A 27493-nucleotide genomic window follows, 5' to 3' on the forward strand; every position below is an offset into this window, starting at 1 on the left:
ACGGCTGACTTTGCAGATCTAGCCGTGATAGGCTACGTTAATCGTCACGTAGCCTATCATGGGGGCGTTTTTTGTTTTTTTTTAAACTTTGGAGTTCGCGGCCGGGCGAGGCGAGGTGCCTCCTCCCCGGCCTGAATTTCGGCCGGGTGAGGCGGGAAGCCTCCCCCCCGGCCTTGAATTTCAGCCGGGCGAGGCGGGAAGCCTCCCCCCCCCGGCCTGAACTTCGCAGGGGGAGCAGCGAAGCGCCTCCCCCCCACCGCGAACAAGCTTCGAAGACAGATAAGTGACTTTCGTCCACCCCTAGTCTAGAAGGCACATAGACCGGCCGGAATGGTAAAGCAGGCCACCTTGCAAAGAGAAGGGGGTAAAGTGGGGGAGGGCAGAGGCTAGCCCCAATTCCTCCACTTTTGTTCGGACAAAAGCATCCTGAGCCTGTTCAGAGTGAATAAGCTCCTCCCAAGAGCAAGGTACTGCAGCTGCCACCAGGCTCTGGGTGGGAAGAATCAGAGGGGGGGGGATTTCCCTCACCCCCTGGCTGGAGGTCCAGCTTACGAGGGAAGAGCATCTGCTTGTAGGTTGTCGGAGGCCTTTACATGGCAAATCTTAAGGTGGAACCGGGGGGAAAAAAGCGACCACCTAATCTACTGCTGGTTTAAGGCACGGGCTGTCTGAAGATGTTCCAGGTTACGATGGTTGATTCTAACTTCGACTGGGTGCTGTGCCCCCTCCAGAAGATGACGCCAGGTCTCCAAAGCGGACTTGATGGCTAACAGTTCCTTCTCCCAGATCGTATAATTCCTCTCAGACATATTCAGCTTCCTGGAGTGGTAGGCATAGAGTTGCAACCCGCCGCCCGCCCAATCTGGCTGAAAAAGCACCACCCTCACCACAAAGTCAGAGGCATCAGTTTGCACTACAAAAGGCTTCCTTGGGTTGGGATGTAACAGAATCGGCTCAGAACTAAAAAGCTTCTTAAGTTCCTCGAAAGCTTGTTGGGCAGATGCCGTCCAATGAAAAGGAGATTTCCTACCCTTAAGGAGGTCCGTCAGAGGAGATGTCAGCCGAGCAAAGCTGGGCAGGAACTTTCTGTAAAAATTAGTGAATCCCAGAAAACACTGCAAGTCCTTCTTGGTGGATGGAGCCTGCCAGGAGAGAACAGCCTGGACCTTTGCAGGATCCATCCTGATACCGTCCGCTGAGATAATGTAGCCGAGATAGTCCAAAGAGGTTAGGTCAAACGCACATTTCTCCAGCTTGACATAAAGATCGTGCTCACGGAGGTGCTGGAGGACGGCGGAGACATGGTGCTGATGGGCATGGGGGTCCTCAGAAAATATAAGTAAATCATCAAGATACACAATGAGGAAAGTGTCCAAATAGTCCCGGAAGATGGCATTCATAAAATGCGAAAACGTGGGGGGGGGGTGCAGGCGAGCCCAAACAGCATCACTAGGTATTCATATGCTCCGTACCGGGTGCCAAAACAGGCCTTCCACTCATCCCCCTCCCAGATGCGAATCAGATTGTAGGTGCCACGCAGGTCCAACTTTGTGAAAATCTTGGTTCGCCCCAGGCGCTCCAGCATCTCCGGTATGAGGGGGAGGGGGTACTTGTCAGGGATCGAGACTGAATTCAACCCTCTGAAGTCGTGCACCGGGCGGAGTTTTCCCAATTTTTTGCGCATAAACATGGTAGGGGCGCAGGCGCGGGAGGAGGAGGGGCGAATAAAGCCACGTCTGAGGTTTGTGTCCAAAAACTCCCACAGAGCATGAAGTTCAGGCTCCGACATCGAATACAGCTGGCCAGGGGGGATGGTCACCCCAGGAATGAGGTTAATGGCACAGTCAAAAGGGCAGTGGGGGGGGAGCTGGTTGGCCTCCTTCTTGTCGAAAACATCCCGAAAAGCCGCATACTTCTCTGGGAGGATCACGGTAGCTGAAGAACTGCCAGAAGCAGATGAGGAGGAGGAGGAAAGGGTTAAGGCCTGGGCTGGGACTGGCACCTCGGTCGGGAGGCGAACTCCAATTTGCTGAAGCCCCCAAGAAATCTGAGGATTATGCTTAGAGAGCCAAGAAACACCCAGCACGATTGGGTATTGAGGAACCTTGGCCAAGTGAAACTGAATCTGCTTAACGTGGGACTGGGCGCGCAGAGTGAGCGGAGCTGTAATCCGGGTCACCGTGCCCGAAGAAAGAGGTCGCCCATCAATGCCAAGGGGGCAGGAAGAGGCAGGGTAGGAAGCTTGTGGAAGAGAGCGAACATTTCATCCATGAAACTGGTCATAGCCCCAGAGTCCTCTAAAGCTAGGGCCTCCACCCCACCCCACTGGGAGGAGTGGAGGTGAACATGCAATAGCAGATGGGAGGGTGGGAGGGTTGTGGAAGGCTCCCAACCCCCACACTGAAGACCCCCAACAGGTTTGGGGGGCAGCCTAGTCAGGCCTGGGGATGAGGAGGAGGAGGAAGGAGAGGAGGGGGAGGCAGTGGGGCTGCGGGTCTGGCGCAGCAGATTTTGGCGAAATGTCCCAGCTTTCCACACTGAAAGCATCGGCGTTCCGCGCGCTGCCGCTCTAGTTCCTCCAGCGGCAGCAGGGCTCAGGGAGCTCCCAGCTGCATCGGGACCTCCTCTGCCCCCACCACAAGGGTGGGGGTGGGGGAGGGGGCAGGAAACGTGGGGGAATGGGAGGAGGGAAATCTCGGCCCCCGACATTAAAACTCTAAAAATAAGAACACTAAAACAGTAAAACATTAGAACATTGAAGACAAGTACATAATTTAAAAGGCTAAAGTTAAAAGATGTACTTTCATATCCTTTCTAAAAGCCAAGACAGCTTTTAGAAAGCCATTGTGGAAGACCTGTGTCGAAATGCGTTTGGTCATTTTGTATTATTTCATATTGTGGTTGTATTGATCATTTTAATCTGTGTTTTTCTAGTAAATAATTTGAGTATAAAGATTCCAACAAAAAAATTTCTTTAGCGTTTCCTATTGGACTAATTTGTGGCGCATCCCAAATCATTGTTTGTTGTGTTTTGAGCAGTTGAGATACATATCTCCTTTGTGTTTGCATTCAAATTCACACTCAGCCATGAAGCAAACTGAGTGACCTTGGGTCACTTGTCACCTCTCAGCCTAACGTAACTCACAGATTTGTAGAGAGGATAAAGATAAGGAGAAGAGAGTGGACTATTCACTATGCTTTGAGAAGGGGGAAGATATAAATGCAATAAAATATCTCAATAATATCACAGAGCTGGAAAAGATGTAGAAAGGGGCACCAGAAATTATCAGGGAGATGGAGCACCTTTCCTACAAGGAAAGACCTTGTGGACTTTTTATTTCAGGGGGGAAATGACAAGAGGGGGAAACATGATAGAGTTTTATGAAATTATGAATGATATGGAGTAAATGGTAGGATTTTCTCCCCACCACCCCTACCCATATATCACACAAACGCACACACATACAGGATTCAGGGTCACCCAATGAAATTGATTGAGAGTTCATTGAGGTCAGAGTAAAGAAAGTACTTCACACAGTGTATACCTTACTTATGGGATCCCTGTCACAAACTTGTCTGCAGACTTAGATGGCCTGAAATAGGATTAGACAACTTCATGGAAGATAGGTCTAATAGCTGCTGTCAGCCATAGATAAAGAGCTCACCACCAGGTTTAAAAGCTGATGAACATGGGTGCTGGGTGGACCCTTGGTCTGATCCAGCAGGGCTCTTCTTATGTCCTTAAAATATGTAGTTAGTGTGAAAAGTCATTTCAATTCTGGTATGAATTAAAAGGATGGAAAGTAAAAACTGTGTGCGCACACCTAGAAACACATGCGATTTCGAGCATATGAGTTCATAAAACTGTCAGCAAACAGATGCACCAAAATGTCAGACAAATAATACAGAGAAAAGAAAATGAAAAACTTTAAAACACACACAGAGAATGACATACATTCTTCCTCCCATCTTGCTACCTTGCAAAGAACTTAGCTGCTAATAACTAGATCAAATGCACCAACAAAAGGTCCAGCATACTCATTCGTATGAGCTGACCTCTGTCTCAATTCATTGAACTTCTTGAATTACCACAGGCGAATTACTAAAAGACATGCAACAGTTAATTAGCTTCTCTCTCTCTCTCTCTTCCCCGCAACCCACCTTTTCAAAAGGCCTTTATGCAACTAAGGTTAACACACGTCAAATTCCTGCTACCCTGGATATATTCCTAGGATATATTCATCTGCATGTTTTCCCCACATCTATGAGAAGTAAATGTTAGATAACCATATGAGAATTTTCTATTGCATATTGCTAAGTGTCTCTTTCCTCTCAGATGTGAATGGGAAATCTCTTTACATATTGGACTCTGCATGTGTAAATCAAGGCAGTGTGGATTGTTGCCAGTTGTAGCATTCCTACTTTTTGTTTCCTGATTTAAAATATACACAACATGTTAGAGCTGTGTGCAAATGGCCTTTTGAAATTCTCCACCTTACTTGTGACAAAGGAATTTGGGAGACATTGACAGGGCTTGTAGCACAGTTTCTTTCTTTTTTGGTAAGGGTTTGGGGGTGGTGCTGCAACAGCATCAACTGTCTTGGCAGGCTGGCCTCCAGTTTGCATCCACTGCAATGCAGGTGGGGGCCGTGTTGTGTCTAGCTCCAGGGATGAGGTGGAGTTAATGCTCTGCCAAAATCTGTCCAATTTCCGGGAAGTTTTCTCCCTCCGTGAAAGAGGCTTCCATTGTTCTGCCTCATTCAGGATGTTTTCTAATTTATTTTTGTGGTGTTTTTGAGCTTACCTAATCACAGCTAGCCTCCCAGGCTGCCTTCACATCCTGATCTGAAAAAGCCCGCTGGGAGGAATTACCTCACGGTGCCTTAAACTGGGCTTTAATTGAAGTGTAGGAAGCTGAGGAGGCTACAGGCTGCTAGAGAGATGACTGTACAATGAAAAACAAGAGACTCACACACTCCTAAGTCATCTTCTAAGTAAGGTAAGCTCAAGAAACCCAAACCCAACCCATGAGAATTTCTCTGAAATTTCTTCACCATTGAATTTCTTTTCAGAAGCAATTTCTCTTCTATCAGATTGAATGACAATGGTGGGGAAAATGTGGGAGAAATTTTCAGCACAGCACTAATAAATGTGCACAGGTGCCAAGATCAACATAATGTATAACACTGACTTATGAAACTCTGTTTCAGAGCTGCTTCTATTATTTTTATTATTAGTAGTAGTAATCTCGTGTCCATTTCCTGATTAACAAACAGACTCACTGTGCTAAACACGGTCCATAAAAGAGGTATAAACTGTTCTGTTATTCATTTCACTGATTTAGACCAGAAATATTTGCAAACATTCTGATAAAACTGACTTCTGTACAAAACATGGTAGGCCTCCTGTTTGTTGTATAAAACATTCATGCATTTTGACATCAGGTTGGTTGTCTAGCTGTAGAATGACAAATTTTCTTTTTAACTCAGAGGTTTTGGCAAAGGAAAGATCAGAGACTACAAAAATGTTGGCCAGTGTTTTGAGTTCATATGCTTTCTGCTTGATCGGAAGAGGAAACTGCATGTACTTCTAGACAGCTAGAAGAAAATCAGTGAGAGAGACTCATCTTGTGCTAGGGAAGCAGGTGACTGTGGAGACCAATCACGGTCTTCCTCTTGTGGTGTGGATTTTTTTCCAGTGTGTTTCAGAGCTTCTGATGTTAGTGGAAGGAGCCGTGGTGTACTGTCTCTCACATCATTCAGGTGATGTCAGAATAGGCCCGGCAATGGTAGAATTCTGGACTGTAGACTTCAGACTGCTGGTGTGGTGGTGGTATGTGTGAGTTTGTGCATGTGTAGTCCCAGCATTCAATGATCCCCCATGTAACCTGCATATAAGGTAGAACAGCTTAGCATAGACCTCTTTCTAATTTCTAGTTTACTACAGGAAGCTTTTATATGGGAAAACATTCAAAATACAGTCCCCTCCCCAATGCAATCTGACACGGTACAGCCCAAGAACACTGCCAACTCACTTGATCACATACATTGTGGAAAGACTCTTAAGTAACAAAAACCTATTGTAATGCACAGGTAATATATATCCAGTCTGCAGTTATTTCTTTTTTTGTCATGCAAGTTTCAGCAGATATATGGAGGAATATTACTCAGCCAAGTTTTTATCCATTAATATTTATGCTGATGTATTATCAAATGTATAGGACAGCAGAGAAGAAGCAAGATGCATGCCCCAATACTTTAATCAGTGATTAATATTGTATTGACTTCAATGGTCAACTTCTAGTTCAGGATAGCTTCATATATCAAGCTATGAACTGGCTGCTGTTATATTTCAGAGTACAATTTGATGGATGTCACTGCATATTTACCATTAGACTCAAACTAAAATTATTCCCTCTTTTAACAATGCATTATGATGGGGACAAGGGGGAAGGAAGCAACACACAGAGAAACAAGAACTAGGCATGTAGGACGACACATTACATGAGTAATCTGCAAATAATTTGAAGTGATGACTCATAAATAATTTATGACCAGCTCCTCAAGCAGTATCAAAATTCTTCATCGGGTGACAGCTTATGCTGTTTTATGCCTGATGTGTTGTCTTATCTAATAAACAAGCTGACATTAAAAAAAAATATTTATCAACATGCCCATTCTACCACATCGATTTAAATAAGGTTGAACTTAAAACTTGTTGTCAACTCCAGGTCATTTTGAAACACTGCAAGATGAGATTTCATTCACATAATGTTTAGCTCACTTTTAATACTTGTACTTCTTTATAATTATTAGGTATTTTTATCCTAACAATCTGTGAAGAGATGGACAACAGGGTGATTGATAGAGGCCCAAGGCCTCCAAAACTTAAAGTAAAAACTGATAATCACTTCCTGTGTTGATTCTAGCCACAGAGCAATGTCAATTTCTGAAGAATTTGACCATATCATGACTGAGGTAGAATTCAAACCAGGTCTAAGTAATTGTGGATCATAAATATTAGATAATTAGCACTAGCTTAGTTAAATATTCTTTGAAAAAATACTAGAATATACAAAAATAGTTGGCCTGCACTTAAAGCAGTACTTCCCATATATGTGTGGGACCTTAATTCAATCACATTTCTATATCACAATATGGAGATAAAGCCTTCTGTGACTAATAGATCTCCCTTTTCTGGTCCTGAAAACCCAGGAGAAAGTGAGGATTCTGCAGGGTCAGCTCCCTAGCCAAACTTGCTGAGGTGGCGGTGATATCAAGATAGCCAACACTTATTGTTCTGTAGAGCTTCCATGTGCCTGTAAGGTCCAGCTTGTCAGAACCCTGTGTGACAATCACAGTCTACAAAGTGGTAAGTGGCATAATGCATGTAATGGAATGTATGTCTGAGATGATCGTTCGCACTGGATTGCAAATGCGTTGTGAAGATGCAGTCTCAATAGTTGGAATATGTTCTTGGTGGACTCATAGGTCAGATGCTGTAGTCCTTAACTTGTTTTAAAATATAATTTACTTTAAAAATAAGTTACAGGGGATTTCTAGTGGAATGAAAACGTATCTGTCGAACTAAGTCAGGACATTCCAGCATTAGCCATAAAATGCCTGGGGCATAGGTATGAAAGAGAGTTAGGGTGCAATCCTGTGCATATTTGGACAAAAAAAGTCCTACAACTCCCAGCACTCCTCAGTGAGCGTGTCTGGGTAGGGAACGCTGGGAGTCGTAGGATTTTTTCCTTAGGCTGCAATCTTACGCACACATTCCTAGGAGTGAGATCCATTGAACACACGGGGAGTTACTTCTGAGTAAACATGTACAGGATTGCACTATTAATGGTCCCTTAGGACCATTAAGTTCACAGAAAGACTGTGTCACATTTGTTTCTGATGAGGGCTATTATCTCCACTAGCAATAGCAGAACCTGCCAAATCTTATCAGAGAAACATGAAAGCCTTAAGGACTACAGAGAGAGATGCACGAATGTCACTAGTTGGTGTGGAGATTTTGTATACTGATCTTTTCTGAATTGTTAACCATATGTGTCTTTGCCCAGGCTTGGAAAGAAAAATGAAAGGCAGCGGACTAGTTCAAGCAATTCTAGATTCCTTCTCTTTGGGGATATTTTCAAAACATCATTACACTCATCTCAATGTTGTACACTATATTTGTCAGGAAGAAATAAGATTATACATTACAACAGTCACTTGGGTGCCACCAGGACTCACTTGAAAGGATAAGTAAGGCTCTGCTCAGTTAGAGCTTCATGCACACACCAGGCATCTTTGGGTGTTTGCATGTCAGAACCACTCGACTTGTGTAGTGGAGTAAAATAAACAAACATAATTTTTTAAAGGTTTTCAACAAGTTCGCCTCATGGTGATGGCTGTCTTGGAACAGAGAGGCAGAGCATTCTAAGAGCAGATGTATTGTTTTGTCTTGCAATGTGCTAGCACCAGAACACCTTTGGCTATGTCAGCTATGGGATCATTCACTCCCACATGAACACAGCATCAAGGAATGGCTTGCATGTGTGAATGACCCAACATATACTGACCATCACATACAAAACATGCATATAACATTTTTTAATGGGGGCATCTTCATATAAAGCTGAGAGTTACTGAGTGTTGCATAATCAAGTGATAAGGAAATGAGTAATGTACATGCATGAGTAAACTAGATCTGACATTCACAGTGATTGGAATTTAGGGAGCTGCCTTATAGGTCAGACTATTTGTTCATCCACCCCAGAACTGTTTTCTCTGGCTGGCAATAGGTCTGCAGGGTCTCAGGCAGAGGGTTTTTCCCATAGGGATGGAAATATCAGCAGAGCTTGATCTCGTCCTCAGATTTTCACCTTGAAGCTCAGTTTGCCTTGTTTCCATTCCCAGTTGTGAGCTTTTGTTGTTGTTGTTCGAACAAGAATCATGCACATTTGGGTACGTGCAGCTTTTAAAATGCACACCCAAATGTGCACTTTCCATCCATTAACTAAAGTGTGAAAATCCACATTTTCCCTAAAATGCATTTTTTAAGTGTGCATTTTCCTAATGTACGCATTTTTTGAACACAAACACAAGCTCAGAAATATGCATGCATTTCCTGAAAAATGTGCTCGTGTTTGTGTTTAGGGGTGTGAAGGGAACAAATTCCAGTCCAAAATGAGTCAGAATGAAACTCTTGACTTGATCCTAACCAATAGAGATGACTTAGTGGATAAAGCAGCAGTTACGGGAACTCTGGGGGAAAGCGACCATGTTCGACTTGAGTTCTTGGTTCTAAAGGAAGCAAAAGCTGAGTGTAGCCAAATGCATAACCTAGGGATGGGGGAGAATTTCTCCCCGAAACTTCGGGGGGCCGAGTGCCAACGCATTTGGTCCTCCGAAGGTTGTTCGGGGAGAAATTCTCCGCCCCCCCCCCCGGGATGGGACTTACCTTTCACGAATGTCCCTCCCGGCGGCGGGTCCCGGTGGCGGTTCGGCAGGTCTTCGTCAGGGCCGGGGGCGGGAGCCAGTCTTTTGACCGGCTGCCGCCGCTGCCATTACAAAAAAAGTAAAAAAAACAACAACGCCCCTGTGATAGGCTACGTAACGATTAACGTAGCCTATCACGGCTAGATTTGCAAAGTCAGCCGTGATAGGCTACGTTAATCGTCATGTAGCCTATCACGGGTGACTTTAAAAAAAAAAAATAGTGTTGCCCTTATTTTCGCCGTAGTCTACGTAAATCTTTACGTAGACTACAGGGACCAAATAAGGAACACGAATGGCGGCTCCCTATCGGGGCCGCCATTTGCGTACGCACTTTTTTTTTTTTTCCAAAGTCACCCGTGATAGGCTACGTGACGATTAACGTAGCCTATCACAGGGGCGTTTTTTTTTCTTTTTTCTTTTGAAGTTCGCGGCCGGGGAGACGGGGCGCTTCTCCCCGGCCTGAATTTCGGCCGGGCAAGGCGGGAAGCCTCCCCCTCCGGCCTGAACTTTGGGGGGAGCAGTGAAGCGCCTCCCCCCCACCGCGAAGCAAGCTGCGAGACCAGGTAAGTGACTTTCGTACATCCCTAGCATAACCTGGATTTTAGGAAAGCCAATTTTAATAAACTCAGAACAATGATCAGTAAGGTCCCATGGGTGGGAGTTTTTAAAAAAGGAAATTCTAAAAGCACAATTAAAAACAATTACAAGAAAAAAGGTGGAAAACAACACAAGAAGCCAGTGTGTCTTCACAAAAAGCTTAGAGATGACCTGAAAACAAAAAAGCACACAAATAGGAAGTGGAAGGAAGGGCAAGCAATAAAGGAAGAGTACAGGCAGGTAGCACAGGATTGCAGGGATGGTGTCAGGAAGGCTAAAGCTGAGAACGTGCTGAGGTTAGCGAGGGATGCTAAAGAAACAAAAAGGCTTTCTTCAGATACGTGCATAGTATAAGACAGAGGAAAGAAATGGTGGTTCAACTATTAATTAAGGATGGCAAAATGATAACAGATGACAAAGAAAAGGCACAAGTGCTCAATTCCTAACTTGGCTTGGTCTTCTCCCAAAAGAGGGTCTATGACCCCCCTGACAAAGGCAAAGTACAGGCTGAAGGAGCAGGATAGGAGCTTGAGATTGATGGGCATATGGTCAAGGAACACCTAATTACTTGCAATGAGTTCAAATCTCCAGGACCAAATGAACTGCACCCTTGAGTAATAAAGGAACAGGCAGAAGAACTCTAAGAACCACTGTCTATTATCTTTGAGAAATCATGGAGGATGGGGGAAGTGCCAGATGACTGGAGGAGGGCTAATGTTGTCCCTATCCTCAAAAAGGGTAAAAAGGAGGAACCTGGGAACTACAGACCAGTCAGTCCGACATCAATCCCATGGAAAATTCTGGAGCAGATAAAGCAATTCAGCTGTAGGCACCTTGAAAACAATGCAGTCATTACTCAAAGCCAACATAGATTTGTCAAGAACAAATCCTGCCAGACGAATATGATCTCATGTTTTCATCAGGTAACCTCCCTTGTGGACTGTGGGAATGCTGTGGACATCATATACCTCGACTTCAGCAAAGCTTTCAACAAAGTGCCCCATGATATCCTGATGAGCAAACTAGTTCAAAGAGGGCTAGATGAAACAATGATCAGGTGGATCCACAGTTGGCTACAGAATCGGACTCAAAGAGTGCTTATCAATGGGACCTTCTCAAACTGGGGAGAGGTAATGAGCAGGGTACCGCAGGGCTCAGTCCTGGGCCCAGTGCTCTTCAACATTTTTATTAATGACTTGGAGGAGATGCAGGGAATGCTGATCAAATTTGCAGATGACACAAAATTGGGTGGGATAACTAATACTTTGGAAGACAGAAACAAAGTTCAAAGTGATCTGGATAGACTGGAGCGCTGGGCAGAAAACAACAGAATGACATTTAATAGGGATAAATGCCAAGTTCTGCACTGAGGAAAAAGAAACCAAATGCACAGTTACAAGATGGGGGATACTTGGCTTAACAACACTACAAGCAAGAAGGATCTTGGAATTGTTGTCGATCACAAGATCAATATGAGCCAACAATGGGATGTGGCTGCAAAAAAGGCAAATGCTATTTTGGGCTGCATTAATAGAAGCATAGCTTCCAAACCCCGGGAAGTACTAGTTCCCCTCTACTCAGCACTGGTTAGGCCTCATCTGGTGTACTGTGTCAAGTTCTGGGCACCACACTTTAAGAAGGATGCAGACAAACTGGAGAGGGTTCAGAGGAGGGCAACCAAGATGATCAGGGGATTGGAAACAAAGCCCTATGAGGAGAGACTGAAAGAACTGGGCATGTTTAGCCTTGAGAAGGGAAGACTGGGGGGAGATACGATAGCGCTCTTGAAATAGTACTTGAAAGGCTGTCACAGAGAAGAAGGCCAGGATCTCTTCTCCATCATCCCAGAGTGCAGGACACGGAATCATGAGCTCAAGTTACAGGAAGCCAGATTCCGGCTGAATATCAGGAAAAACGTCCTGAGTGTTAGAGCAATACGACAATGGAACCAATTACCTAGGGCGGTAGTGGGCTGTCCCACACTGGAGGCATTCAAGATGAGGCTGGACAGCCATCTGTCAGGGATGCTCTGTCTTGGACTCCTGCATTGATCAGGGGGTTGGACTCAGTGGCCTTGTAGGCCCCTCCCAACCCTACTATTCTATGATTCTATGATTCATAGATTCCTACTTTCCCATCACCTGCTCCCTGAACCTGTTAACAGGAGATGCCGGGGACTAAACTTGAGTCCTTCTGCATGCAAAGTGTGTGCTTTGCCACTGACTTATGGTACCTTCCATAAATGTTGAATTTCTCCAACAGGAAACAGCTTCCAAACCAAAGATCCCAAACAGTCTGGTTGGTTGTGGTTTGAAAGTATGAACAAGTTGGATTTACTTTTCACAGGACTAGATCCTGCATTCAAGTACTAATGTTGATGTTGATAAAGGGCAAGGTTCAGTATGCAGTCAGAAGTCAAGCATATCTCCATTGGAGCTAGTATTTTTATTTTCGTCTGTACAAGTATTTGTTCAATTCTTCTTTTTCATTGCAGCATTAAACAAAGTGATAGCACCCCTGAGCGGATTAGCAAGGCAAGGTTAAGGAGGTTTTGAAATTGCAGTGACCTTGAATTGAGTAGAATCTGTTTCCAAATGCAATTCATTAAATACCATTATACGACATAACAATACCTGGGGTGAGGGGGATCTGCACATAGTAAAGCCAAACTCCCTGAGGAAGTCAGATATAATGAAGCAGAGCCAGTCTAAACAGCACATTTATTACAGCTAGACATGTACTTTGAAAATCCTTTGCTCAGGAAACTACATAGGTCAGCAGTAGAGCTCAGTCCACCTCATCATTGACGCCGGAGAGATGCTGAACAGAGCTGTCTTTCTGTGCCCCACACAAAGATAACTAATATTACAAATAAATCTTAATACAGGGAGGAACATGCATTTGAACCATTTAAGGTGAAAGAAATATTGGCCATAACAAACACCTCAAACATAAATTTAGGCTGCAGTCTCATCCAGACTTACCTGGCATGAAACCCTGTTGAACACAGTGGAACTTACATCTGAGTAAATACGCACAGGATTGCACTGCACATAGATGAACTGTTCTGTCATTGATTGCCTCCACAAAAATGGCATGGCTTTATCCTAAGACACAAGTGTGTGAACACAGCCATACCAGCCACGGGTGCTAAAGACCTACCCTCCATTTCCCCCCACCCCATTGCAGAGCTCACGCTCTCCTGAGCCTGCGATCCAGCTGTTGGGTGTGTTGGCAGGAGACCAGTTGTGAGGGGGAGGACAACCCGTGGGGATTCTCCCTGCATACCATTCTCCCTAGTACAATCACACCCCTCCTAGCCCACCTAAATGGCAAAACGGTGGGAGTTCAATTTAAATGGGAAAGATGGTGCATGGGGAGAGTCACCTCCACATGTCATCCTTCTCTTTTAAACCCCGTGCCCCACCTCCGTGCCCAGCTGATTGGTGCTGGGAGCGGTGCACTTGCATCTTAGCATGTGGTGGTGGGGAGGAGATTTAAACCTCTGCATCTCTGCATGCTGGGGGGGCGGCATGGAGGTATAATAATATGTGTGTGTGTGTGTGTATACACACAGTATGTGTGTTTTGCTTCTGTGCCTGTGTAGCACGGGGTAAGGATGTGTCTGTGTGCATGTAGAAAGAGTGTGAATGTGTGTGCAGCCCCATCCATCACTGGCCCCTCTGACCACTGCCCCCACAAAAAATTCTCCAGCCACCAGAGAAGCCCTCCAGAAGAAAAAGTTTGCCCACCAATGTCCCAAGACTTCCTGCAATAGCAAATAAATTCTTAAAAGGGGTTGTACTACTTGTTGCATCAACATATCACCACAAAATTAATTCTGGGTGGCGTAACAGGGATTCCATGACAGCACTGCAAACAAATGTATCAGTACAAGCATTTAGAACTGGTTGCCAGGGCCATCCATTTAATTTGATTTAACTCTTCTTTTCAACACTTGGTCATGTCAATCGCTAGAATACTCTTATACTTGAGTAAATGTATATTTGGTTATCTTTAATCACTTAAATGCTGGTTTGACTAAAGGGTAAACATTAACAGTGCAATCCTGCATGCATGTTTATTAGGAAGTAAATCCCATTGAATTCAATAATGCTTACTCCCTTGTAAATGTGTTCAGGTTTCCCTAAGATTGATCCAAATCAAAGGAGTACCAAAGGTGGGAACTACAGCCTATGAAACTACAGGTCCCATTGAGCTTATACGTTTGAATCCGAGATGTACCTGACTAGTGATGTTGCCAAAAATCAATTATCTGCTTCAAAATATGAATTTGCCTAGATTGCAATGGTTGTAAGACCAACAAATCAAACCATTATTTCCCTAAAGATCTCCTGCAGCTCAAAATGGAAAATGAGTGTCTGCACAGGCATATGGAAGGGTGGTGTTTTGTTTTGTTTTTCAATTAACAACTATTTTTAGTCTAAATCCTGGCCGCTAATTGCTGCTCACAAAAAGCTAAGCAATGTACCCCAAAGGAGATTTTTAAGGCTCCAGGGATGAGAACAAGCCCTGTGAACAAGTTTTTATTAGAGGCTCTGTACTAGCCATCCCCCCAGGTCTATGTTCCTTGACCTCTTGGTGATATATAATACCAAAACAGACATAACGTTAAATCTGTGTCTAGCAGCTACATCTTTTTAAAAATCTTTACTCTGGAGTAAATGCAAGGAGACCAATCTGGATCAGGACCCTAGAATGGGGAGCAGGGAGGGGGGCTTTTAAGAGCTGCATTGGGCCCCTGCACCTACTCTAGAGTAAAAATGAAGGGGAAAAGATGTAGCTTTTACAAATCTAGATATGGATTTAAAGTAATGTCTGTTTTGGCCCAAAGTGAAACAGAAACTCACACTTCTTCCCAGGTGTGTCACTGTTCAATGCAAATTATACTGAGCCAACAATTGGGGGAGCTGTATATTACTTAAATATTTTTAGATCAGGAGACAGTGATTCAGTTTCAGGCATAATATGCATAGATCTCTTGATTGATATAATTCAATGTATTTAGATATACATAGTTCACCGAAAGAATGGGCATCTGTGCCACAAACCAAAATTAGTGTTACTTTTTGTGTTACAAAAAACACTACCTTTTCTTTCCGCTGTATTGCTCTCACTACTGTACGTGAGGATACTGCACAATATTGTTGTAAACAGTCATGTCTGAGCCATAATGACAATATATCTGTCTGTGATTATTTTTACAATATTTTGTCATTTAAAGGAATGCCAACAATCTTTGAATTTTCATATTCTCTCTCATTCTAGAAACACAGGTTAGCTGTTTCTGAACTAAAATGCATTTTCTGTGCAATTTTAAGCTGAAGAGACAATATGACAAAATCAAGAAATTGCTAAAAAAAAAAAAAGGCATGTGAAATTGTATTCTTAAATTATATATTTCTAGGGCATTTTCAATGTCTTCTACTCAAATGAAGAATTCTTCACATCAACACGTGTGTGTGCATGTGTGTGCACTTGAAGGAAAATATGGCCGTTGTAAGCTATAAGTGGGAGAGGAAAGTAAAACGGTAGAATTCCAAATGCTGATCAGAAATTGCATTAGCAAATCAAAAAGAGAGATGAGATTCTATTAAACAATAAATCTAGGATGGTAAGAAAAACAGAGGTGAAAGTCATGAACATTGTGCCAAACTACCCACTACACACAAACATATGTAATGGCAGCAAGGCAACCCCCTTTTAACCACTGTAGGGGGAAATAATTGGGAGCAAACAAGTGCTGGCTCCAGGGTTTTGAGGGCCCTTGGGCAAGACTCTCTCAATGCACCCCCTCCCTCAGTGAGTCTGCCTTCTCACCGCCATTGTCACCAGCTCGTCCTCTTTCTCATCATTGATGCCACTTGCTTATTTGACAGGCAGAGAGGCAGTGCGCAAGTGGTCCATGGCATCTACTGCTCTTCCTTCTCACCAACACCGTGGCCTGAGCCAGAGAAAGAGGCAGGTGAATAAGTATGTGCAGTGGTGAAGAAATGAACAAGTCCAGAGTGCGCTTGTCAATGGGATCCTGCTGGAGTGTGGGCCCTCGGCAGGTCCCTGGCCATGCCCACCTTTGGTACCGGCCCTGCTTCCAAACACCACCACTACTTTGCTCCACATCCGTTTCTTCTGAAGTGGCTTTTCCAGTTTTGTTTTGTTTTCAAAAAGGAGCAGCCATCCTTATATGTGTTTGTGGGTAAAATACGACATGTCACTAAGTGTGACGCTTTTGCACGGCCTAGAACTTTGGGTTCAACTTCTTATAGTCCCTGGTATGGTTACTACTTTTATATGGCACTTCGCAACATAAGCAATAGCATCAAGTTTCCATCTCAATTTGCAGTTATACCTAGGGGGAGCAGTGGAAGCAGAAGTATTCTTAAACATATATGAAGCTGGTGGAGGACACACTGGGTCTCCTACTTAAAAGTACACTATTGATGATTTGCTGCATCTTTCATATTTGCCTACCATCAGTAAATACCCCTCCTGGAGGCCGTCTATCCATAAAAGCTGTTCCGTTTAACACAAGCAAGAATGAGAAAGATAGTTTCAGTAATGATGTCACAGGTAGTTCTATAACTAGTATGGCCTTAAGAGAAATAAAGGAAGGACAAACCAGGGCCTTGAGCCTGAGACATGGATAAACAACGGTGGAGTCCAAATTGCCACTGTTGTTGGCATCCTCAGAGAGTTCCCCACAAATTGGGGACCCTTCAGAGCAGCACCCAGAGAGGCTGTGGGACTTTCAGTGGAAGAAAACATTGGCCAACGTAAGCAACTTTGGATCCTGTTTCTGGAGCCTATGTTTCTAAAGCTTTATAACATAAAAGGGTTGTATCTCATGTTAATCCTACTTAAAGTAGACTCACTGAAATGAATAGGACTTAAGTTAGACTAAGATTGGACACAGCCCCATGGAAGGATTGGATACATCCTGTACATTCTCCATTCTAAGCAGTAGAACTTCCACACACAACAGCCTGCCCAGATCCTACTTCTGTGTCCTGTTCCACTGTGGTTCCTCAACACCCTCTGTCCACACAATTTACTTCCATCCTGATGTAACTGGACCTACAACTACTGCTGTGCCAAATCCTGCTCCCTACTTTGGGGAACTTTATCTCTCCCTGCTAAAGAGGCATTGTTTTTTCTGCCTCTTTTGCAGGGAGGGGAAGAATTTTGGAGAATTTTCTCCTGGGAAAGGGGGGCAGGGTTTCCACATACCTTTTTTAATTGTAGGTGATTCTTGAGGGGTCTTCTTTCTATTTTTTATGCTTTAAAAAACATCCCCTGCACTTGCAGAAGCCCGGGACACTTCTCCAGCTGGGAGTTCTTCCTGAATGCCTATTGGAGAGGGAGAGGTCACATGGTCTCCTGGGAGTTCAGAAAAAACTGCCAGGATGGAGAAGAGTCCTGGGCTCTGCAAGAGTAGGGGGTGTTTAAAAAAAAGAAAAAAAGAAGACCCCTCAAGAATTGCTTACACTTAAAAAGGTATGTAGAAACCCTGTCCCCTCCCCAAGGAGAAAATTCTCCAAAATTCTCACCTCTCCCACCTCTTTTGTCAGAGTTTTTGTCTCCCCACCCCATGCCAAAAGTGGAAGAATCGAAATTTTCGGCATAGCAGTACCTACAATGGTGAGGGGTACTCATTCCTTTCAGTGATTCCAGCAACCTACACTTTAGGAAACCCTGAGCTATAGGCATATCTCTAGTATGCAATACAGAACTGATTGTTCTTCCCTGCTGCTTTGTCACACATACCCGGCTTTTCCATTTGAGAAACTCCAAGATGTAGCATACATTTTATATAACAGCCCATGGGTCAAACTAGGCTATATGTTAAATCACATTTGATAATTTTATTTTTTAAAAACGCAGCTGCAGAAGACCCCAATCTGGATCCCGTTGAACTCAACAGGATGAATTTCCAAGAAAGTATATATGGGTTTGGGCTGTAAGAAACATTTTTTTGGGTTTTTTATACATTCATCACAGAAAACATCCAGACTGCTAGGGGAAGAATAAGCAACAGAAACACAAGCAAACTGTCACTTAATGCAACCCGATTTTCTAATGCTCTTGAGCACTAGGTCTCACTTTGTCTGTTAGCTATAGGGCAGGTTTTTGGTTGTTCTTGTTTTGAAATAATTACTTCCATTCTTAAACAAAAGGCACTAATTAAACGAGGAAAACAATCTATGAATAAAATTGCTGGAGTTTTCCTTTTGGCCAATAAATGTTTTTTGAATCATACAGCTACGCATATTAATTTCATTACTTTTAAATTTTACTTACAACTGTCTCCTTCCCTTAGGCTTCATTCTTGCACTCTGATGTTCAACCAGTTGGGCACACACAGTTATGTATGTATGAATCTCACTTAAATTATTGGTTATGAGCAAAATTGCCACATTAATGTTTAAATGTAATTGTTCTCTCCAGACTTAGTACTAGAAGGGAATAAAAGAGCATTATTTTCCCCTAATAAACATCAGTAACATATTTTCTTAGAGCCTCGAAGTTATGATATTACAATTCACATTAATTCTGCGGTAGGCAAGAAACAGTAGCTATTAAGCTGGAGAATTCATAAAAGCAGTGTGCCAGACATTTTATCAAGCACTGTCAAAACAGGGACATTTTATTTTAATTTTCAAGTTATTATCGAGAAGCTTATAAATGTGTGGATTTTTTTTCCCTATCAGTTGTGGCTGGTTGGTACTTTGCTCGTTAAAAGAAAGGTAACTAAAACAGAAATGAAATGTCACAGGCTAAGTGCCCATAACATTTATTTATAGAGCTACAGAAGAGGGTCCAGATAGAGCATAGGAAATGGTTAAAATTGCTGCTCTTCAACAGTACTATTGAATTAAATCTAGATTTTAAATATTATTAATAATGCTGCTCCACCCATCCAAGCCAAGAATGGGCCAGTGTTTGCTCCCCTTCCCTGTTCCCCATGATCTCACACTACACTGCATGCATGATACACAGCTGCCAAATTAGTATTTGTAACAGCAAATGTCTTTGAATCAAATGTCCTTACCCCGGCCTTGCCATGTAGTCATAGTTAAAAGTCAATCAACCATATACAATTTCTCAGTTTACATGAGTTTATGTGAACTGTCCTGGGGGATATTCTAGCGCTAGAAATAAAGCCTGCCATACTGTACTAGAACAGTATATTTTACTAAATTTGTGATGTCTGCCATTACCATGTAATGGCTCTGTTCAGACATAATAGTGGCATCAGGTGGCACTTCATGGGTTGATTAACCCCTGAATTGCGAGCACACGTACTGTACCCGAGCTACACACAAGACACTTCCTGTTTCCAGTAACAACCGTCGAATGCCACATTTGAGGGTTGTTACCGTGACATCCAAATTTGGGGTTGTTCATGCCTTAAAGAACCCCAAGTTAACCCAAGAATAAGCCATGGGTCATAGAAATTATGCTACCATAGAAATTCTGTTACCATTCAGTAACATACTTCCATAATAGAACTATGTACATTTTAAATGTACCAAATAAATAGGAGTATGCTCTTTGAGGTAATTGAAGGCTGTATTTTTAGACCTTGATAAGAAATTAATTTCCAAGTCAGATACTGAAGCCCTTTTACTAAGAGGATTTTCAGTTCAACAACTCCATGTCGTTCTATTTTATCATGCACATGGGCAGTTAAAATTACTTTTTATAATATGATCAATAAACTAATAGATGATAATGAACGTATTTTATCAATAGAGCCACATATTTAATAATTTGTCAAAGAAGGAAGATTAATTTTAAAAAGGAAAATGCCTTCTTTATTATTATTAGAATTTCTTAGTCACCTTTCTTTTAAAACAAAATGATCAAAACATATAAAATATAAAATGGTTAAAAACAATTTCCATTAAAAATGCCAAAACATAATAAAACAACTAAAACACCAGGAGAGACCATAACCAAAACAACTGATGCATAAAGTACCTGTCATATGCCTTCAAATCCAGGGAGTAGAGGAAAGGCTTGATCTGGTGCTGAAAAGTTGACAATGTTGGTGCCAAGCAGGCCTCACTGGGGAGATCATTCCAAAGTTGGGGAGGGCACCACTGAAAGCATTTAAAATGGAGTGCCCAAGCCATATTCTAGGCAACATCACAAGGCAGTGTTCTTCACTGCAAAGCCTGAGGACCATTTGTGGCTCCTAATCATCTCAAGTGTGGCTCGCTAACCTGCCCTCCACCCACCCACCCACCCTGCTCACTGCAGTAGCTAAGCAGGGTCTTTATCTTGCTTTGTCTTGTTATTTGCTTTAGCGGTGTACTGGCTATTGAGATCGGGGCTACTGGGGTACACTTTGGGAACAGGAAGTCAGGAGACCATCTATTCATCAGTTGTAAGATGGCTTCTGAGGCAGGGCGGGGAGAACACAGGAGCAATAAGAACATTAGCCGGGGGGGGAGGAGCCCAAGAAGCAAAGAACAATGTGATTGGCTAGCTGCAGTGCTACACTTCACAGGCGCTGGAGGTGGGTAAGTAATTGAATATACAGGCGAGAGAGAGAGAGAGAGCGAGAGAGAGAGAGCGAGCAATGTGGACCTGCGCTGGGAGATTGTGGAGCACCGAAAAGAGCAGAGCACTCTTGGTTATGAGAAAAAGATCCATCCCAATCGAAGGACCAAGTGGGTCTTTTGGACTTTGCCTGCCTGGTAACTTGGTGACTGTGTGATGAGGTCTGGCTTGGATGACATGGAGGAAGATGGGGAAGAGAGGCCTGAAAAGGCCTCCAAGTCTGGTGCACAGCGTCACTACTTAACTGGCAAGGGTGGGGGAGGGGAGCCACCCCCGGTGGCCCAGGAAAGGTCCCCAGGTAGACTCAGTGGTAGTGCCTGGAACCAAAGTGTTTGAAAAACAGTGACGTTCACTTACATAAGGGCTAATAGTTAGATATAGATGCATACAGACACACACACACACACACACGAATATACCTTTTTATACTTAGATTCTCTTCTGCATACATACTCAATATATGGGCAACTTTTTCTTTCCATATTTTCCATCACTAATTGGCTAGTCTGAATATAATTAGGTCACAAAAAGTAATATGACTTAAGATGGTGGACTGCTGCAGGCACTGAAAATTATGTCTTAAGAAATAATTACATAAATGTGAATCAAGCTGTTATTCTGGTGATATGAATGCAAGAATGTGCTCATGCAAAGATATTACAATCAATCAGCTGTGATACCTAGGCATCATTGGAGAAAGTGTAAGGTCAACAGATGAGCCACAAGGGAAACTAACCCAGCAGTTTGAAATGAACACTAACAAAGAGACTGGCCCCCAAAGAACGGGTTTTACAGCCTGATTAAGGTAGAATTAACAAAGCCCCCCTGTAATAAGAGCAAGTTGTCACAGGAGATGTTGTACTCCAGTATAGATACCCAGTTACAAATTGCATATGTTTCACATCCGTTGCAAACATGTGGCTATGTTTAATGTGCCACTTTCTCAGCAAAAACACAGATGTGGGGACCTGATTCCTTCCCAATTGCTACTTGGTATATTTTGCCATGGAATTATTTATATCTCACATACTATTCAGAACTGACACGCCAAGTAAGTATTTTGTACTCTGACATGTACATCTGAACGCAAAATATTAAGTAAGAAGTGGAACTACTGCTGGCTTTTATCTCGATTACTATTTTGATTTTATTCTGTTTTAAACACATTGTTTTATATTATGTTTTACTATGTTATTGTATTTTATGGTTTTAAGCTTTGTCTTCCAAACTGCCCAGAGAGATTAAGCTAATGGGCAATACAGAAATGTAATAATAAATGAAACTGGGAAAATGGACGTGGTGGACATGTTTTCAGTCATCCATGCTTGCACACATCCCAGTTAGACTGCTGCAATGTGCAGCACTTCGTGGGGCTGCCTTTGACGATGGTATGGTATACTGTAACAAAGAACAATGGTACATATTGGCCTTCTGACTTCCAGAAAACCAGACTATGAATCAGATATAGTCACTGAATTATTGTAAGGATGTATGATAGGCCATGCTGAAGCCCTGAAGCATCTTACCTTGGCACAGCTTCCTGAAGAAAATAAGGGTTTTATCAATGTTATTGTACACCGTTTTGGAAAAGGAGAATCTAGTTTATTTTATATTTTTCTCAAAAAGAAAATGAAACCTTCCATCCATCACTTTATGGGAGTCTCAGGGGAAGGAAAAAGGAGAGCCTGGATTGGGGGGCAGGGGAGGCTTTCTTATTGGTTGAGGAGCCCCTGCCAGTCTGATGACATTTACTCCAATCCCCCCACCCCACCCGTAAGTATGTTCTGTAAAACGACTTATACTGGAGTGGTGCAACTCGACTGTGGAGCCCTTGGAACTGGCTTTGGTAACCAAAGCGCACCAAAGCCAATTCCTCGAAAAAAAATCCAGGTAAGCCTCCCTTCACTTCTCCTTTCATTGTCATGGAGACAGGGTCCTTCATAAGTCAGCACAAGTCACCACCACAAAATCATCACAGAAGAAAAGAATAAATGACTAAGATGCATACAATAAAATAAACACTGATGAATTTAATAAATTAAAATTATAACATCAACACCAATATTGCGCTAATAGGTGAATGGTTCAAAAGTCACACGAAAGCTCCAGATTTTTTTTTTAAATGATAATTTTGTATTGCTCCTCTGGTAGGCCAATCTGTCAATCAGTTTCAAAAAGTTCTTAATAATGAGCAGAGTTGGAACAAACTCTATTGCTGAGTTTAATATGTATTGGTTTTGTAGTTATTAATACAGTGAGGAGCCACTGACATTTGCTAGACAAGTTCCTTTACAGCTACATTCAAGCAAGGGGTTTCTCTTCATGTTGCACGATTTTATTTGCTATACACATTTTAAAGCTCCAATAATAATGGGAAATAAAAGGGACCTTCTTGGGTCTTGAGAGCTAATGCAAAGTCATCATCTTGGTTATTTGCCCATTCTTTATTTTTTAATGATGTCATATTGTAGGTGAAACTTCTCAGAGGAGAGGGTAATGTATGTGCTAATTATTTCTATTGTATCTGAAGTTGAAGTGTTGATTGGTAGCTGAAAATGTCCCATGGACAAAGCAGAAAAGTTAAGGCAACTTTTTCTCCTGGAGCAGGTATAGGGTAGCGACACACACAAAACTGAGTTTGTGCTATGCTAAATTTGGAGAGGGTGTTTTCCCTCCTGTGGTATGCCTTTAAGGCTGTTGCACCCTGGGCACCAATGAATGCAACTGGGTATCGAATCGCAGTCTAAAACTCTCTGCATTGAATGTCCTTGTGTTTCTGAATTTCATGGATATAGAGCCTAGACAAAATGATCCCCCCCACCACCAGCACCACCCCCACTACCACCACAGAGAGGGCCAAAGCCTTATGAGCAAGATAAAATTCTCAGTCCTTCAGATCTCCACTTCCAGCATTAGATATTTTCTGAATAAAAGGGGAATTTGTGATACCATACACATGTAAAACAAAAAGTTTCCCATAACTCATCTGTGCTTTTGGATCTTCCCTCATTGCCTACTAATAAACTTAGATGCAAGTTAAACCTGCTTGGATGGCAGTTAAAAATGCAAATAATATTGGCCGAGTCCCAAATGGCCTCTTGCACACAGGGATTTTTTTAAGCTCCTTTCATAGCACAGCCCCTTGATTTCCCCCAAAAGATACTTGAAAAGATTGGGAGACATTAGGAGTGGCATTCAGTGCTCCCATGAGGGACTGCAGTCAAAGTGGAAAATGAGCTAAAAATAAAGTCAGGTTGATCAAAGATGTCTGTTTGAACCTTGAGAATCACTCTTCTTCTTTTTTAAAAAAAGAAATGTTCTAATCCTTATACTTACAGAGTAAATCCTTTTTTAAAAAACCCAACCCAATATCCATGATTGTGTTGTGCAACCTAATCAGTGTTTATCAAATGCAATCACAGTAGCTGCATGTAGCCACCAAACGTTTCTATGGCAGACCCGCAGAAGAAACCTAAAAATCAGGAAAGTGGCATTATATAGTAGAAGGTGAAGCCAACAAAGCAGTGTGAAGGAGAAGCAAAGACATTCACGTTCACTGCTTTAGGTTGCAAAGCTCCACACATTTACCCTAGAAACTAATTCTACTGGGATCAAGAGACCAACCAATAGGTTTAAAGTACGGGTGTCAATCATTACACTCAACTGAAATCTTGTTATATTGAATTCATGTACAATGTTGAGAAAGGGGATGTTGCATAGTACTGGGTTTTGAACTGGGTAGCACTAATTTAGATGTCCATTCAGAAATTAATTAGAATCTGTTGAACAGTCATCTCAGTGAATTAAACAAAATAGTTTTGTAAACAGAGCTGGAAATCCCAGCAACAAGACCTTCCCGTCACGCTTTCTTCTCAGTGAAAGGGTCGACTGACATCTGTCATCATCTCAGTGACCACACTTCACACAACTGGCTCCTCTGGCACCTTGTCATGCTGTGCCACCACCACATTTTGTTGTTCTTTTACAACCACTGAAGAGGATGCTGATGCTTGATGTCTTGCTCTCATCATGCACAGGCACAGAGCATCAAACGATGAGTAATTTGACCAGCCTAAGTCTTCCCCCAAATTTCAACTATTTGGGAAATATCTCAATGCAACCACAGTCAATGGTGCATTGCTAGAGGATCATAGAATCATAGAATAGTAGGGTTGGAAGGGGCCTACAAGGCCATCAAGTCCAACCCCCTGCTCAATGCAGGAATCCAAGTCAGAGCATCCCTGACAGATGGCTGTCCAGCCTCGTCTTGAACGCCTCCAGTGTGGGACAGCCCACTACCTCCCTAGGTAATTGGTTCCATTGTCGTGTTGCTCTAACAGTCAGGAAGTTTTTCCTGATGTTCAGCCGGAATCTGGCTTCCTGTAACTTGAACCCATTATTCCGTGTCCTGCATTCTGGGATGATCAAGAAGAGATCCTGGCCTTCTTCTCTGTGACAACCTTTCAAGTACTTGAAGAGCGCTATCATATCTCCCCTCAGTCTTCTCTTCTCAAGGCTAAACATGCCCAGTTCTTTCAGTCTCTTCTCATAGGGCTTTGTTTCCAATCCCCTGATCATCTTTGTTGCCCTCCTCTGAACCCTCTCCAGTTTATCTGCATCCTTCTTAAAGTGTGGTGCCCAGAACTGGACACAGTACTCCACATGAGGCTAACCAGTGCTGAGTAGAGGGGAACTAGTACTTCCCGGGATTTGGAAGCTATGCTTCTATTAATGCAGCCCAAAATAGCATTTGCCTTTTTTGCAACCATATATATAGCAGAAGCAACAAACCAACCATATAATAAAGACTTTAGAAGAGAATTCCCAGAAGAAGCAGCTATGATAGTAGGTCTATAGCTCTGAACAGTGAACTAAAGGGGAATATAGCAGTACAGAGTACCACGAAACATTTAGAGAAATGGAATTATGGGATAAATCTATGACTAGAGGTCACCCAATTAAATTAACATGGGAAGCATTGAAGCAAAAGGAAGAAAATATTATTTCAAACTGTACACAGTGAATCTGTCAAACTCTCTGTTAGGAATGTAATGATGGTCAACAGTGTAATTGGATTCCAGATGAAAAATTGAATTTGAGTTGATATCAGCTAGGGTGACCAAGGTTTGCATGCTCCCCGGAGAGATGTCTCTAAAGGCTGTATACACTGATACTTTCTTATCTGAGGAAGCAGCAACAGCCATGGCTTAGTTGTGTGCCTGCCCGCAATCATGTGGAGAAATGAATATGTGAACCATCTCAGAGACAGGACGCCAATCCTGACAGAATTATGCCTGAAATAATAAAACATCCAGGGTTGGATTCAGATTTAGTTTTACCTAAAGTAGACCCAGGGAAATCAGTGGAATCTGAACTTACTTGTCCCACTAATTTCAGTGTGACTACTCTAAGCATGACTAAGTCAGGATCTACCAGTATAACATTGTGAAAGAAAGCATAAAGCCACCCAACCAGGTGATGAGAAAGTTCCACGGACTGCTATGTTTGTACCCACCTCTGACAAGCGCGAAACTGGCAGATGACTCATGAGGAAACTGCCATGTCTGCATAACCAATGGAAGCTCATTTTCATTAAAAGTGGAACAGGAGAAGGAAACAAAAGATACTTCCCAGTTCGCATGATCAAACAAGCCACTGTGGCTTAAATAAGATGTGGTGCCTTGTTTAAATTGGCAATGTGTGCTAGGTAGGGATACTGGAGAAATCTGAGATAGACTAAAATGAGTTCCGATTTCTAAGAATCCAACCTGCAGAATCCGCTGCGGACCGGCCTACTCAGGTGCGGAGTCTGTGGACTTTTGGACTCTTTTTTTTCTTTCCCGAAATTTACACATAGTTATTCATACGAAAATATGCACATTTCTGCTGAGACTGGTAAATATATGTGGAGAAAAGTTGAATGGAATGAGGGACAATACACTACATGTTATGTACTAATGTAAATTATGTAAATTGTTGTAAACCCTCTTATGGAATTATTTGCATATTTTTCGACATAACGAAAAAAATCAAATCTGTCTGTGAGCGGATGCCAGAACAAATAACACTGTACAATCCATGAAACACAACTGGGATGGATTTCACAGAATCTGGACATCCCAGTGCTGGATGACATTAGCTTAATTACCTGCCTGGACGCAGCTTGCTGTATCATCCAAACCCGGGCAGCATGGCTTGTTTGAGGGTGAAACAACCCTCAAATAACCCAACAATAGGCAATTTCAGGGTTGCTTCCCCTTCAAACGAGCCATGCCACTCGGATTCAGATGACATGACAAGCCACTCCCTGGTGGGTAATTAGGGAAATGGTGATGGGCATGCTCCAACACGCACCATGGATGACAATAAGCCACCATGGTTTAAATAAGTCATGGTGGCTTGTTTTGGTCATGCAAACTGGGTCATAGTGTAAAACAAAATGTTCACAATAGTCCATAGAGCCCCAATACACTGAAATAATAAATTGCCATCCATCACATTGTGCTAATATCTATCTTGTCAAAAAGGTACATCCGAAAGAACCCATTGTGGTATAATAAATGGAGATGAAGATTCGGTGTTAGAGGGGAGTGAGAACTTTGGCACCTCTTTATACTTATTGGTATTCTTACCAGCATGTTAGTGAACTGCTGACAGACTTAGATTATACGTACTGCTCCCTGAGGCAGTGGGTTCAGTTTGCAGAACATATGCTTTTGCAAACTAGATTATCTCCAAGGAATTATCTCTAAGGACATTCAGTGTATCTCCTGCCATCATTTCATTATTCTTCTATATTCCCATTTTCAGTAGAACTT

General features: G+C 42.7%; 1 protein-coding gene across 6 annotated transcripts in view; it reads right to left on the reverse strand.

The window, feature by feature from the left end:
- Positions 1-27493, reverse strand: part of IMMP2L (inner mitochondrial membrane peptidase subunit 2) — a 756637-nt gene that overhangs the window by 25286 nt on the left and 703858 nt on the right. Inside the window, exon 6 of one of the 6 annotated variants that reach the window (XM_084810758.1) lies at positions 3302-5887. The exons of the other annotated variants lie outside the window; for them this stretch is intronic. Coding sequence (XP_084666884.1) covers positions 5759-5887 — 129 coding nt within the window. The 3' untranslated portion in view covers positions 3302-5758. Of the gene's footprint in view, positions 1-3301; positions 5888-27493 lie in introns of those variants that run through there. 6 annotated transcript variants of the gene reach the window in all.

Source organism: Heloderma suspectum, chromosome 7 (genome assembly GCF_057233095.1).
Source record: "Heloderma suspectum isolate Gila_16-S chromosome 7, 16-S_ref, whole genome shotgun sequence".
In the NCBI taxonomy this organism is placed as follows: domain Eukaryota; kingdom Metazoa; phylum Chordata; class Lepidosauria; order Squamata; family Helodermatidae; genus Heloderma; species Heloderma suspectum.